Source organism: Myxine glutinosa, unplaced genomic scaffold, assembly GCF_964187855.1.
Source record: "Myxine glutinosa unplaced genomic scaffold, kmMyxGlut1.1 SCAFFOLD_623, whole genome shotgun sequence".
In the NCBI taxonomy this organism is placed as follows: domain Eukaryota; kingdom Metazoa; phylum Chordata; class Myxini; order Myxiniformes; family Myxinidae; genus Myxine; species Myxine glutinosa.
In genome coordinates this window covers 58013-74967 of record NW_027616718.1, presented here as the reverse complement: position 1 = coordinate 74967, position 16955 = coordinate 58013, and the positions used below count along the sequence as shown (strand labels likewise).

General features: G+C 40.4%; 1 protein-coding gene across 1 annotated transcript in view; it reads left to right on the top strand.

The window, feature by feature from the left end:
* The window catches only part of LOC144889054 (neuron navigator 2-like), a 64309-nt gene that overhangs the window by 13060 nt on the left and 34294 nt on the right, over positions 1 to 16955 (top strand). Inside the window, exons 5-6 of the mRNA XM_078768863.1 lie at positions 8683 to 8868; positions 10693 to 10745. Of these exons, the coding sequence (XP_078624989.1) occupies positions 8683 to 8868; positions 10693 to 10745 (239 nt within the window). The remainder of the gene's footprint in view (positions 1 to 8682; positions 8869 to 10692; positions 10746 to 16955) is intronic.

The following is a 16955-nucleotide window of genomic DNA, read 5'->3' as shown; positions in this document are numbered from 1 at the left end:
TCCCGGTCCAACAATCATTCCCTAACGACAAACTTACTCACTCGGATATTTTCTTGAAACCCAATCAAACACATTTATTTATCCCCAATTGTAACGAAATCACAAAAATATAACATTTTAGATAAATTATCTTGTTTACCCTTGGAAGCTAATTATTCTACAGACCTCGCACTACATATTCTCACTTTTCACGACGTAACATCCAAATAAATCAGTTTGCCATGGCATGAGAAACCGGTAGTATGGATATTCTCAGACAACTTCCTTCCAACCTTTTTCTAGCATCACACCACCCCTTATTCTGTAAAGCTACTGGTTATTTGTAAGAAAATAAGCAAAGGAGGTGTGTTCCTCCGATCGAGCATCTCTCATTATGGCAATCTTGCTTGCCTCGCATGCAGCATCTATTCCAAGCCACTCACTTGTAACAAAGACACGATTCGCTGTTTTCCACAATCGTTGCTCAATTCGACATCCCGATTTTCTAACAGCCATTTTAAAGCAACGCTGAGTCGAAATACTCACTGCATTGTTGCAGTCTTTATTTAAAGCGTCGCACTTCGATTGATTGTTGATTCTGGCCTGGCGTGGCTAGTGATAAAGAGGTTGAAAGGCTAACAGGGAGGAAAAACGTCATGGAAGAGATGAAAATTAGGAGGTGGAGATAGATTGTGGTCATGTGTTGCCGATGGAAGATCAAAATATACCGAAAAGGACAATAAGCTGGGCACTTGATGGGAAGAGAAGAGTTGGATGGCCAGGAAAAAGACCTGGTGACATATTGTTGAGAAGGAAATAAAAGGAACTCGAACTACACTTGGTCGAGAGCATACCTCCGCAAGGCTGAACAGCCCACCGAGAGGTCATATCTGGATCCGGACCTGAACCAAAATCGAATCGCCTTGTTCTTGTCACTTACCCAACTCATCCACCAAGTTTTGACTGAATCCGTCCACAACTTTTTGAAATGTCATGCTCTATATCGTTTTTGGCCCTATATCACTCAATGGTGAAGAATTACCTAAAATATTTAAAATTCTCATATCTGGATCTGGATTTGGATCTTCACCAAAATTGAATGGATTCGTGCTTGTCCCATGCCAAACCTGTCCACCTAATTTCGTCTGAATCCATCCATAATGTTTTGAGATATCGTGCCATATATCCTTTTGGCCCTATCTCTCAATGGTGAAGAATCACTTTAAAATTCTCAGATCCGTATCCAGATCCAGATGTTCAACAAAATCTAATCATTTCATCCTTGTCACACACACAAAACTCTCGACCAAATTTCTTCCAAATCTGTCCTCAACTTTTTGAGATATCCCATTCACAAACAAACAAGCGCACAGACAGACAAACAAACCTACAAACAAACAGACAGGGGTGAAGTGAAAACATAACCTCCATCCACCTTCGGTGGCGGAGGTAATGAAAGTCACCTGGAATAAAATTGGAATGTGGGCCCAAGACCGACGAAAGACTTGGCGAAAGTTCATAAGATGCTCCATATGCCATGCGACATGATTGGATAATAACAACACAGCAGACACTTTTGATTGTCAAACGAAAATAACACCATTGGCTTATCTAGTTTGAAAACTGAAACGTTTGCATTGCCCCTAGCTTGAAAAAGATTGCACATGACAAATTAAGAATTCATTAAGTTATTTTAAATTAAGTTTAAAAGAATTAAGCGGTTGCTAAGCTTGTTGCTCGTCCAAATATCAAATAGCCAAACAAGACGGAAATTGGATTGATGGTGTGGAGCACAATGAGCAGATATCTTTTCCCTTCACCAGCAAAGACTATCCGAAGTGAAGTTTGGTGGCGACAGTGATCGATCATTTCATTGTTAGTGCTCGAACCTGACCTACAAACTATTGCTGCAGTAAAAGGACATCGGTTAAAGGTCACGATGGAATACTAGTCTCCCCAAAGGCTGGTGTGTCAGCTTGCATTGGCAGATGAGATAAACAAATGATTTTATCACTTGAGAGTTGATAAGAGCATATTTACTGCATTGGGGAATGAGGTAGAGCTGACATTTGGAACGATTCTTTATTATTATTATTATTATTATTATATTATTTAGTTTTTTTGTATGCAAGATCGAGGCTCATGTAATCTCATGTAACATTAATCACAAAAAGACAAACTGACTCATAAAACATAAGATAAAGGGAGCGGTAGACAAGATGGGGAGAGAGAGGGCAGCACACAAGTACAACATTGGAGAGCAGGGACATCGGGAGATCTTTGGGAGGAGGCACGGGAAAGGGGGAGTAAGAGGGGGGATAAAATACTTTGATACTTTACCTTTTAGTAGTATAAAATAAAATACCCGTTGTAATATATAAAATAAATAATAATATATATAATATATATTATTGGATAGCAGGTAATATATTATAATATATATTATTATATAATTAAACCACATGTATATATATAATATATATTCTATAATAATAATATAATTTGTAATATAAATAATAATAATATATAAAATAAAAGTAGAAAAAAATACCCTTTGTAATATATAAAATAAATAATAATATATGAATGAATGAATGAATATGAATATAAAATAAATAATAATATATATAATATATATTATTGGATAGCAGGGAATATATTATCATATATATTATTATATAATTAAACAACATGTGTATATATATATAATATATATTATATAATAATAATATAATTTGTAATATAAATAAGAATATTATATAAAATAAAAGTAGAAAAAAATACCCTTTGTCAGAGCAAAATACTTTGAGCCCTAACCCTTTGGGTCTATTTTATCCAACACGTATGAGAATGGTGAAAAATTCTTTAAAAAGTAGTATTTGGCAAGTTTAAACAACATGTTTATTCATGAGACATTTCACACACAGAACCGTAGTCTTGGGCCTTGAATGGCCGTGGTGTGCCCGGTCCTTACAGATGGAACACGGGTTCCAAATTTCCTCTGCCGCACAAGCTGTCCATGAAAAACGATAGAGACGGACATTTTCCTGTTGAGACCCGTTAGATGTTGCTACCGACCTGCCAGTCTCGTTGACGGTGTGTATTTGGTCGGCGATACTTCTGTTGTAATGCTCTTGAGATTTCAAATCAACATTTAAACCCTTTAGCTCTTACAACCGACATGGCTTCTGGTGTCTGAAGGGAAACATCTTTGCCATGACAAGTCATGGCCCTTAAGTAAATCAGGGCCTACTTCCTGTCTTTCAGGATAGTTGGTATGAAGGTTTTCTTAATGGGTTTGGAGTAAATACAAAGAGGATTAGCTCTAGTTATTTTACATGATTAACTAGGTGCCTTTTCATCGCCTCTTAAAAATCAGGTTTTTTTCGAAAAGGTAAGCTCTTCGGCACACAAGCTTCAGCAATGCTTTGTTACATTCAAGTGTTTCTGAAGGTTGTCCTTGGAGCACCACATTGTTTACAGGGTTGCTTTAGATCCATCTGATGGCATTTTAAAAGCTTCAATTTATTTTTTTCACATTTTTAGCATCACAAGATTGTTCTTTTGGATTTCCCAATTGTAAAAATGCATATACAGGTGTGTTTAAAAAAAACTATCGGAAGAATAAATTATTTCATTTTATTTTTACGTCATTCATAAATACATACGTACACCTATACATCCATCCAGTCATACATGCAGACATCTATACATGCTACGTACATACTATATGCATACCATGTACATACATCAATACAAACTATATATAAACTATGTACATACATCTATACAAACTATATACATACTATGTACATACATACATACTATATACATACTATGTACATACATACATACATACATACATACATACATACATACATACATACATACATACATACACTACTGGTCAAAAGTTTTAGAACACCTCAATTTTTCCAGTTTTTATTGAAATTTACGCAGTTTAATGTGTCAATGTACTCTGAAATTAAGCATAGAACAAATAAACAGTTGGAGATAAAAAAAGAAATCATAGTCATTTTGTTTAACAAATTTTAATTTAAAATTTTGACTCGGCAAAGTAGCCACCTTTTGCAGATATAACCGCCGAACACACTCGTGGCATTCTTTCTACAATGGAAATCAAATATTGTTTGGGAAGTTCTTCCCAGCACTGTTGCAGAAGTTCCCACAAATGTGTTGCACTTGTAGGTTGCTTTGCTTTCACCCTACTGTCCAATTCATCCCAAACCAGCTCGATGGGGTTCAAGTCTGGAGACTGTGCTGGCCATTCCATGATTTGAAGCCTACCGTCTTGTTCTTTTCCTCGAAGGTAGTTTTGACATAGCCTGGAAGTGTGTTTAGGGTCATTATCTTGCTGTAGGATGAACACCTGACCAACTAGGCGTATACCAGAGGGTATTGCATGGCGCTGCAAAATGCTGTGGTAGCCCTTTTGGTTCAGGGTGCCAGTCACTCTGTGCAAGTCGCCGACTCTGGATCCAGCAAAAGAGCCCCAGACCATCACGCTTCCTCCTCCATGTTTGACAGTTTGTGTCACACACTGAGGAACCATCCTTTCACCGACTCGACGGCGTACAAAAACCCTGCGTGATGAACCAAATATTTCAAATTTTGATTCATCGGTCCATAAGACCTTCTTCCATTTTTCATTAGTCTACTGGTGGTGCTTCATGGCCCAGGCAAGCCTCTTTTTCTTATTTTGCCATCTTAGCAATGGCTTTCTTACTGCCACTCGACCTGTCAAACCTGCAGCTCCAAGTCTTCTCTTCACAGTTGAAACGGAGACTTGCTTACTTCGACCAGTGTTAAGCTGTGCTTGAAGCTGTTGTCCTGTGAGCCGCCTATCACGCAAGCTATTGACTCAGAAACATGTCTTCTGATTCTGTTGTGGCTTTGGGTCTGCCAGACCTCTTCCTGTCAGAGTTTCCTCCAGTTTCCAATATACTACTTCCTGCAGTGCAATATTGTCCAAATAATGCTTCAGAGGGTGTAATAACAGTCTCTTCCAATACTGCTTTTATACAGACAGGGGGTTTGTAATCAAGTAATCAGCAGAGGTTGGGACACCTGTCAGAATTGTTTGCATCAACTTTCAAGGCTTAATTTACGTACATTGCTGCAGAACAGCTTTAAGTTGTTCAACCTTTACTTGTTCCCTGAAGAAGGCCTTTTTTTTTACAATATAACTGTGCAATTTACATTATTTTCCCATTTTTGCTAACCTAAACTTTTTTTTAACCTCGAGCAGTTTACTGCTTACCTTTGTACCATTTCAGGTTATTCACTGGACATTAAACTGCGTAAATTTCAATAAAAACTGGAAAAATTGAGGTGTTCTAAAACTTTTGACCGGTAGTGTACATACATACTGTCGCGTCCCTGGGGTTAACACCCCAAGAGGACGAATAACCAAAACGAGCTTTAACTCCGAGGCATACTTCAAACTTGGCGGGATTATCTTTTCTCACGCACGGGAAGGTTCGAAGTCTTACCTGATCGGACGGCCGACACTGGGTTAATCCGAACCCACAAACAAAGAAACTAAACAAGACAAGAAAAATAAAATTCAACAAATAATGATTTAATGAAAATAAATGCAAAGACAATAAAAATGTTGAGGTGAAAACTAATAGCAATAGGCTAAGGTGAGGGACCCTCCATGCGGACACAATTACAGACACAGGGAAGACACATGAAAGAAAATAAAACGATTTGGTAATCGGCCGGCACTCAGCTTTGTGTCCCCAAATGGCTGGTAGGGCTTGCTGGTCGTCAAGCCAGAGTCACTACATGGGAACGCACAAAATGGCGTGGAGTCGCACTCCTCGACGTCCCCAACGTGAGGTACTTCTCGCGATGCCGACTGCGCCAAACCTCTCTTGTTCAGTCTCTTTCCGCAAGCGCACATGAGCCAAAGATGTGCCACCGCCCGCCACCAAGCCAGAACAAAGAGAAAACATGACCGCCTCCAACAAACGCCAGGACCAGATGAGACAGAGAAATGTGACTGCCTCCAACAAACACCAGCACAAAGAGAGACCAAGATGGTGAGCCGGCGTCTTTTTTCTCACCCAGCTCTCGATTGTTCCACGCTGACGTCACACTCTGTCCAATCACCGAGTTCTGTTCCATCATCCATCACTCCGACCAATCACGAAGGCCGGGGCGTGGCCTCCTCATTACGAGTCGTTGGGGGGCAGAGTCTAATCTCTGTTTGGGAATGTTGGGATGACGTCATTCCCTTGCCGATCAGCAAATGCTGTTTGTCAGACCTGGGGGCGTGGTGAGCGAATGAGTCAATTTACAGTGCCATCGTTGTTTTACTGAGCCCTCGTTTTCCTGGCTGGCCGAATGTAATAAAACCGGAGGGAAGACCACAGGAGGCAAATTACACACTGGGGAATTAATCTTTAAACCCTAGGATTAATTAGCACAAAGCCACGCCCCTTATGGCGACATCCAAACGCTCTTACCCGGACAGACGGCCTACTTACGTACAACAAGGTGGCTTCTTTGTGGCACACGGAGCATTCTAAACCTACACATTCTGAACTTTCTTAAGGTATTTCATTGTTTACACCCACAAACGTAACAATATATACATACTATATACATACATACATACTAAATACATACGATATACATACAGTACACATACTAAGTACATACATACGATATACATACTATGTACAGTACATACATACATACTATATACATACACATCCGTACTCACATATACATACATACATACATACATACATACATACATACATACATACATACATGTATACATACACACATCCATCCATCCATGCATACATATATACATACATACGTATGTGCATACTATACAAATACATACATATACAGTATACATCCAAACATAGATATGTACTGTATTTACATACAAATACACACATTTATACATACACACCATCTCTCCGGGATTAGCCAGCACTTATTGAATGTCCCGGCACATAACGGGGCCCTTCTGCTCTAAAACAGGTCCCCAGGGTCATTTTTCGAAACACTACATGTTTGATGTTTAAATGCCCATATTGAATCTTACCCATAATTTTACATTGCATTTCAATAGTGCATTTCATTCTCATGAGTTGCACTTACTGCCCTCTGAAGATGCAGACAAATTAAGTGTTCTTTATAGATTTTAATTATGGGTACAAAAGTAGTTATTGTTCTTATCATGAAAAGCACTTTTTAAAAGATGCTTTCCTCACTTTCTGATTGTATATACTTTGTAGACGTACTCCCATTTTAAATGTACATACTTTATAGACGTACTCCCATTCTAATTGTACATACTTTATAGACGTACTCGCATTCTAATTGTACATACTTTATAGACGTACTCACATTCTAATTGTACATTATAGACGTACTCACATTCTAATTGTACATACTTTATAGACGTACTCACATTCTAATTGTACTTACTTTATAGACGTACCCACATTATAATTGTACATACTTTATAGACGTACTCACATTCTAATTGTACTTTATAGACGTACTCACATTCTAATTGTACATACTTTATAGACGTACTCACATTCTAATTGTACTTACTTTATAGACGTACCCACATTATAATTGTACATACTTTATAGACATACTCACATTGTAATTGTACATACTTTATAGACATACTCACATTGTAATTGTACATACTTTATAGACGTACTCACATTGTAATTGTACATACTTTATAGACATACATTGTAATTGTACATACTTTATAGACGTACTCACATTGTAATTGTACATACTTTATAGACATACTCACATTGTAATTGTACATACTTTATAGACGTACTCACATTCTAATTGTACATACTTTATAGACGTACTCACATTCTAATTGTGCATTATTACTAGATGGCGTTCATGGCCTGTGTTAACACATTCTGCAACGACAAATAGACAACAGACAAATGGACCCAAGTGCAATACCTTTAGCAAGGGTAATATTTGGGGCCATTAGGAGTGGTAATAATAATGACTTTATAAAATACGAGTCGCCTTATAAGGAACTTCAATGCATTAGGAGACCATGAAGCATATTAAGCTGGCGCTATGGTTGTTTGTTCATGTTGTGTTATTTTTCAATTCTGAACATCAAGCAAGGAAGCAGCGTACCATTTTTGTACGTCTTTTGTATGGCTTAATTGGGGTTAGGTTCGAACCGCCGACCTCCCAGACTCAAGAGTGAATGCTACAAAACGTACATCACTGAGTCTGGTTGTGGATGTATGAAATAAACCTAACAACTTGAGGCAAGTATTCATATGGGAACACAACACAGTAAGCATGAAGAAATACTCGTTGTTCAACCATCCTGTACGTAACTTTTGAGATCCTACAATTGGTCACCTGACATTTAGTCATTGCCATTTATCAATTACATCATGGAAGAGTCAAATTCTTTTTTATTCCTTGATAGTGTAGATTGAATACAGTAACATGCTTAATAAAATGTAGTTGGATGGAAATAGGATTTCTTTAAACAATGATGTGAAGTGGTTTGATCTTCTATTTATATTGTATAAATTTACTTATTCACCTTTGGTGAATTAAATTTAAAAATTTGAATTAAAATTTCAAATTTCCTTTTTCACTTCAGGTCGCCAACTACTTAACCCTTTGTGTTTTCTGTTCCCACAGCAAGTCCAAACACTGCTCAATTCAGCATGTCCTTCCCAAACGTATTCCGTTCGAACAGCGTTTCGACCCATGAACCGACTTACGAGATGTACGGAGACACCCGGCTGCGGAACAGCTCTGCATCTCTTGACGAACGACACCGTGGGATCAGCCGGTCGGCATCATTCCGAGATGGCGTTGAGGAAGGTAAGAATGCTGCACCTGGAATCATGCACTCTGAGAAGGTGCATCTTCTTCAGAAGCTGCAACTTGTTCATTATCAAATGGTAATGTCCGTCGTTTCAATCACTGGTGACGACAATAAAATGATAACTTCTGGCATGAAAATTGATGCCTCCTTGATTTCATAACTTCCTTCTTTTCTTCTTTCCTCCATCATCTCTGACCCAATCTGCATCCGTATTTGATTTCCTTTCAATATGTCTGCCGCCCTTCATATCCTATATCTCTTTGTGTCCTTTTTCCTCTTGTTCCCACATCAGATGCACCTCATTTACATTCAAACATTCTTGGATGTGCAGCTCTGGTTTGGAATTGTGTCTTATGTATCTCCGGGTATTGTAAATTTTGTAAAAATTAATTTTTTTGGACATTCACAAACGATGGTAACCGTTTGACTCAAAAGGTGAAAAGGCCAACGCAGGCTCCATGAAGTTACAATTTTGGAGGAAATTTTTAGCTCTTGCATTCAATTTTATAACATCACGCAGATGCTCATCATGAGATCATCATGCAATATGTTTTGAATTATCAACGTGTTAGAAAGTATGTTTCATGACATTCATTTATAACCATAGATATCACTGCTGCATTGCTTCATCTTTATCTCATCAGTTTGTAATATTTTGTTTGATGACTCGCCAATATACGCCGGTACTTGTAGTTTCTGTAAGAATATTCCAACCGGTTATAGGTTTTTTTGTTTCATTTTCTGATGAGCGATGACCAAACACATTTGTATCTTCCGAACATTAAAGCACGTCTCATATAACACTGCCGTAACTTTCTATATTTTATAACACTGGCCTGCAACACATCCTGTATGAAATGCTGCTTTTCCAAAAACAGGATTAATGTGCAGTCATGTGCAAAATCCCCCTTTGGCAATATATTTGGCCACCAATGGATTTGAATCAAGCCTTTCAATGTGTGAGTTGTTTTCTAATGTTGAAGAAAACAGTCCTTTTCCTAAATGTTATTGAAAATGTAGAGATGTGTAGTTATTGCACTGTTAGGCCAAAGGACGTCTTACTTGCATGTGCAGATATAATTTAAAAAATTTATATTAAAAAAAATTCTCGTAAAGCATGCAGCACCATTTTCGTTAACCCTTCAACCAACAACAGTGGTGAGTACATATCAAGCCTTGGTTAAGGCTTAAAAAAAAAAAGTTGCTGACACTCTCGGTCCCCCGCTTTATTTGGTGGTATGAGGAATACATCTGTGTAATATGAAAGCTAAATGTTCAGCGGTTTTTGAAATATCACGGAAACAAGCCAAGTTACTGAAATGATTGCCATGGCAACAGAATTTAGCCAATCACAGCTGTCATCTAATCAGGTTGAGATAGTGCCATGAGGAATAGATATCTGCAATATGAAAGCTAAATGTTCAACGGTTTTTGAAATATCGTGTACCCAAAAGTACATGGACAGATGATCGGTCAGTCGGGTCGGACGGAACTCATTTTAATGTTTCCCGTCTCAGACCTTGGCGGAGGGGCCGGAGACAAAAATATGAAACTTATATAATATTGTCAGAATGTGTTCAGGCACCTTCCGTGATGCCACTGCAGCTATTGTTTCATAAATTTTTTTTGCTGATGGTAACAACTTTGATCCGAAATTTCATTTCATTTTGATCATCCAGAGCCATAATATTGTTCTGGGTATCTTATGATTCTGAGTATCTTATGAAGAACTCCACTTCTGGTAAGGATTCAGGACAATGACCTGTTGTTGTAAAATGGATTTGCATTGTTTTGATTTCATGGCTGTGATGTTGTTACAGTGCACGGTTCATCACTATCTCTGGTATCAAGCACCTCCTCCGTCTACTCAACGGTATGTTGTCTGAGCTACGTAATGCATGGGCAAAATAACCTGAAACTTATTTGTAAAATAGTTATTGCCTTAATTAATATGATAATCTTGATTTATTTCAAAACAATTGTGTGTGTGTGCGTGTGAGTGCAGCTATGCAACTCTGTCTGTGTGCTACTGTCTCTGCACCACTGACTCTGTGTGCCACTGTCTCTGTGTGCTACTGTCATTGTGTGCCCCTGTCTCTGTGCCCCACTGTCGCTGTGTGCTACTGTCTCTGTGCACCACTGTCTCTGTGCACCACTGTCTCTGTGCACCACTGTCTCTGTGAGCCTCTGTGTCTGTGCACCACTGTCTCTATGCGCCACTGTCTCTGTGTGCCACTGTCTCTGTGTGCCACTGTCTCTGTGTGCCACTGTCTATGTGCGCCACTGTCTCTGTGCGCCACTGTCTCTGTGCGCCACTGTCTCTGTGCACCACTGTCTCTGTGCGCCACTGTCTCTGTGCGCCACTGTCTCTGTGCGCCACTGTCTCTGTGCGCCACTGTCTACGTGCGCCACTGTCTACGTGCGCCACTGTCTACGTGCGCCACTGTCTCTGTGCGCCACTGTCTCTGTGCGCCACTGTCTCTGTGCGCCACTGTCTCTGTGCGCCACTGTCTCTGTGCGCCACTGTCTCTGTGCGCCACTGTCTCTGTGCGCCACTGTCTCTGTGCGCCACTGTCTCTGTGCGCCACTGTCTCTGTGCGCCACTGTCTCTGTGCGCCACTGTCTCTGCGCCACTGTCTCTGTGCGCCACTGTCTCTGTGCTCCACTGTCTCTGTGCGCCACTGTCTCTGTGCTCCACTGTCTCTGTGCTCCACTGTCTCTGTGCTCCACTGTCTCTGTGCTCCACTGTCTCTGTGCGCCTCTGTCTGGGTGCTACTGTCTCTGTGCACCACTTCCTCTGTGTGCTACTGTCTCTGCACCCCTGTCTCTGCATCAATGTCTCTGTGTGATTCTGTGTCTTTGGGCTACTGGCTCTGTGCACCACTGTCTCTATGCGCCTCTTTGTCTGTGTCTCTATGCACCTCTGTGTCTGTGTCTCTGTGTGTCTCTGTATCGGTGCACCTCTGTGTCTGTGCACCTCTTTGACTGTGTACCTTTGTGTCTGTGTCTCTGTGCCCCTCTGTCTGTGTGCCTCTTTGGCTGTGTACCTTTGTGTCTGTGTCTCTGTGCCCCTCTGTATATGTGCCTCTTTGGCTGTGTACCTTTGTGTCTGTGTCTCTGTGCCCCCTCTATCTGTTCATCTCTGTCTCTGTGCGCCTCTGTCTTTGCACACTTTTGTCTGTTCACCCGTGTCTTTGCGCACTTTTGTATGTTCACCTATGTGTCCATACATAGACCTTTGTGTCTGTGTGTCTGCATCTGTATTTTTACTTCTGTTTGTGCTCAAAGCTTTGCCATGAGTATGAGCCTCCATTATTTAACTGATAATTATGTATCCTTACACATTGTAAAATACAAAAGTTGGTGTTTCGTAGACTATTGTAAACATCTCGGTTGTTCAAGTTTTTTCAATGCCCCCTTACACGTACATGCAAAATTTGATTATTTGACGAGTTCTTTCTTTTAATATGAAGTGATTCTGGGTTTGCATTTAGCTTTTGTTGATTTGTACCATCAACAACCGTCTATCAGTTTTGCATGCAATTATCATGACACCTGTGCTGTGCACACAATTTATGGCACTAAATTTGGGAAATGATTTTCACTTTGATAAAATAAAAAGACTACAGTTTACACCTCGTTGTTTTAATATGTCGTGCCATTTTTATATCTATTTCAAAATATTTTATGAAGCATCTCATTCGTCAGTGGACCGTCTGGTGCATTATCGGGTGGTAAACTCACCTGCTGTTCTTTTGTAATCCCTTATTCATTGCTGCTGTTTTGAAAATCCGAGGTTTCATCATTCTTTTCATAACCTTTCTTTGTCTTCAGTTGGATTAAAATATTTTAGCTGCAGGTCCTTTTTGAAATTGAAATTGGGTTTTCTTTGTAAGTCTCGGTCGTGTTGTTTATCAAAGGTGACAGCAGATGTGCATGTTGCTGTTGGAAATGAATGAACATAATGTGCTTTAAAACTCAATATGTTTCACAGTACTCCCTTATTTTACCAAAAATTCAATATTTTTATCAAATGTTTTTGTTTACTCAGAATTATGGAAATCTAGCATCCATTTCCTGTTTTTTCGGAGCATTGTATTTCCGCTGTTGGGTTCCTTAATTTCCTTAAATATTTATGCACCAGAGTCTGGTCGTTGGGGAAACAAAAAATGACAAAGAGACCATTATGAAGCTCACTGGTCTAACCATGGGAGTGAACTCTGTATTGCTTGCACGTATGAACACTACCCCTTGGTTTTAACCGGCAGGGATTATTCGGGCAGGTTTTTTTCGTATGAAGATTAACGGGCAGCCCTCAGTTTCATGAAAGGTACTCACATGTTGTAACAGGACAGAGCATTTCAATACAGAGCCGCACCATGGCACCTGTGAGCCAGTGTGGACTCACTAACTCACGGATTGATGCACAGCACCATCACAATAACATTCCCATTTCCGAAAGGATGGTAAAGACAATTATAATTGTTGTCAGTAAGTATGTGTATGAGTCTGTGAGTCCGCATGCAGATCTACTTTAATATACCATAGGCGGTCACAGCAAATTGTGTTTCAAGATAACATATTGTTACGGTTTTGCGAAGCCCGTTCCCTTACCAAGGGGAGATTAAGCCCCTGGTTCTCCTTGGGTCTTCGAACCGCGAGACTGAGTCGCCACTTCCGGGCAGACGTGGAAAAGGGTCTCGGGACAATGTTCGCACGTACCTAAGTACCCACGCCGCCGCGGAAGCGGGGATCGAGTCTCGCACGAACCACGCGTAATTGAGTACACCCGAGCGGATGGCGTACCACGTGGTCCGTGCTGTTACCTTGCTATTGGAACCCGATCAGAGCGATATAATTCGTACCACGCTAAGTCAATGATGGAAGGGACGAAACGGTTGAATCAAAGGAAGAACAGGTTTAATTATTATTTTCACAATGTACACTGGTAGAAGAAGACACACAGGGCAGTCTTAAGCAGTCTTAACTTAATCCTCAGACAATGGGCCCACTCACACTCACAGGGGGATGAAGGAAGAAATGTTCATGCGCTGAACGCGCCGGCTTTGGTCCTCCAGGAACAGCTCACCTGGCGTGGCCCTCTGGCGGTCACCGCACGTAACCCGGCGAAGGCAGGCAGGCAGGCAGGCGGGAAAATCCGCGTGGCGCGTATCTCGGTAAAGGAAGGCAGGCAGGAAAATATGCGCGTCTGTGGCCCGGCACGGCTGTTTCTTACAGCGCGATTAATACAACTGCCATCAAACTGAGTGCTCCGAACTCATAACTCGTATCTCAGCGCTTTCCTCCCGTCTCATAACTGAGGTCATAACTCAACTCAGCGCATCCCTCCTCATAACTCGAGCTCATAACTCATGGGCTGCGCCACTCTCATAACTGAACTCAGCGCGTCTCCTCCCGTCTCATAACTCAGCGCCTCATAACTTGGCGCATCCCCTCTCATAACTGACTGCCTCATAACTGAGGTGGGGGCTCCGGGCACAGTGTTATATCGTCCCCGCCCTAGCCCGCATCGAATGTTCGAAACTCCGCCTTTTGCCGCAGTGGTAAGTCACTCCCTTTGAGCCCTGATTGGCGGCTCGCGCTTACTGTTCACTCCCACTCCTCCTGCCCTGCCTTCCCTAGGCCCTGATCGACTTGTTCAGGCCTCGTGGTATTTCGCGCCAAAACCAAAAGCATGGAGGCATCGTAAAGGACCTAATTCTCATCATTCTACTCAACGCAAAACTACACACAGGAAAGGTCTACGCTTACATTTACTAAGAAATAACTGAGCTTAAACGAGGCTAGATGTTGTAGTGTAACTAAACTAGGAGGGGAAATTAACCTTTATTATAAAACACAAAACCGCAACAATATGTAGCCTTTTACTCAGGCCTTACAGCGCATCACACGTCATGAGCTCGACTCACCAGATGGAAATGTGATTGAGGCCATCCAGGCATGCTAGTCAAGCTCGTGATCTGAGGTGCACTGGAAGGCCTGACAGAAATGCTGCATATGTTATCATGAAACACAATTTGCTGTGACCGCAGATGCTGTATGAAGTAGATCTGCGTGCGGACTCACACACTCTCTCACAGACACACAGACCAACTGGAACGGCACTCGGTAGAGTGCATACCTCCACCAGGGTGAACAGTTTGTTTTGTATCCCGCTGATAGGCCGGATCTGAATTCGGACCTAATCTAATCGGCTTATTATTTTCACTTTCTCAACTCATCCACCTAGTTTAGTCATAATTCGTCCATAACTTTTTTTAATATCATGTTATATATCGCTTCTCGCCCGATCCCGCAATGGTGAAGAATTGCTTAAAAAAAATTCTCCTATCCGAATCCATATTTAGATCTTCACCAAAATCGAATGAATTTGTCCATGTCACTGACCAAACCGGTCCACCAAGTTTCGTCCAAATCCGTCTATACCTTTTTGAGATATCATGTTATGTATCAGTTTAAGCCATATCACTCAATGGTGAAGAATCACTTCATAAATTAAATAATTATCGTATCCGAATCCATATTCAGATCTTCACCAAAATCGAATCGAATCTTCCTTGGCGCACACACACAACCTGTCCACCAAGTTTCGTCCAAATCCTTCCATAACTTTTTGAGATATCCCGCAATGTGTCGTCTTTGGCCTTATGGTGAAGAATCACTTAAAAATTCCAGTAGCCGGATCAGGATCCGGAACTTCACCAAAATCTAATCATTTCGTTCTTGTCACATAGGCTACATCTCTGCCAAGTTTCGTCCAAATCCTTCCATAACGTTTTGAGATACCCTGCTATGTATCATTTTTGGCCCTATCTCCCAATGGTGAAGGATCACTTAAAAATTCTGGTAGCCGGATCAGGATCAGGATACGGATCTTCACCAAAATCTAATCATTTCGTTCTTGTCACATACGCTACCGCACTGCCAAATTTCGTCCGATTCCGTCCACAACTTTTTTAGATATCTTGTTCACAGACAAACAGGCAGACAGACAGATATACAGGGGTGAAAACAACCTCCATCCACCTTCGCTGGCAGAGGTAATTGCACTCCTCTCTCCCATCCCTTTGGGAATGAGACGAGACGAAAGAAAGTTCAATGTGAATTCACAGTCATCTTCTGAAAATGCAATGCTCACATATTTCGATTTATCATTCAGATATTTTCATTCTAATAGCATTTGTGTTTTGGAGGATATATTATGTTGAGCAGAGAGGTTATAATGCAAGGTTCATTTAAAGGCTCTATAAGGTATTCTTTAATGTGCTCTTTCATTTGACCATGCTTTTTGTTTGCCTCACCACTTCTTGAAGGGATGGGAGAGGTTATTGTAATTCGTCTGCATGTCAGTGAGTGTGTGTGTCCGCATACAGATATTCTTTAATATAGATTGTTCATTTTGAGACATACTGTTATTTATATCCCCTGTTGAGGCTCTAGATTGTTAAATACTCAGTCTTGTTGAACTTGAAACTTTGCTATACTTTGCACATCATCATCTTTCTCTCCACTTAACATATGAAATGTCTTCTGTCAAAATGATGGTGTGACTTTCAAAAAATACGGCAAAATAGTTCCTCGCAGTGATCATTATAAAGTTTGTTTAAGCTATCCCTCAACTCACAGAGGACATCATGCAAGTCAAAAGTTGAGAAAGCAGACTTTTCAGGCATCACTTAGATACTACGCATTGAATTTTGATGATATAACTGATGAAGAACCTCCTTTCTTTGCCAGACCGAACAAACTTTAAAATTGGGAAGAACAGTTGAGCTGCAGTTTTATTATTTTGATAACTATTTTTGATAATTTGATAAATATCACTATTTTGATAACTGTGATGCCATTTCCTTAACTTGTGATAATGTTCCAATTGGTGCAGTTAATTTGTGTCAAAACAATAATGTTATACATATTTTGAATGATTATGTGAGGTTTTTGAAGAGGAGAAAGAAAATGAACGAGTTCATTTTGGCCTTGTGTGATGAACTATCTCCTCCCATACGCCATTGTTTCAGAAACCTCAAAGATATTTGCTGAACGTTTTTTTTTTCGCTTGATT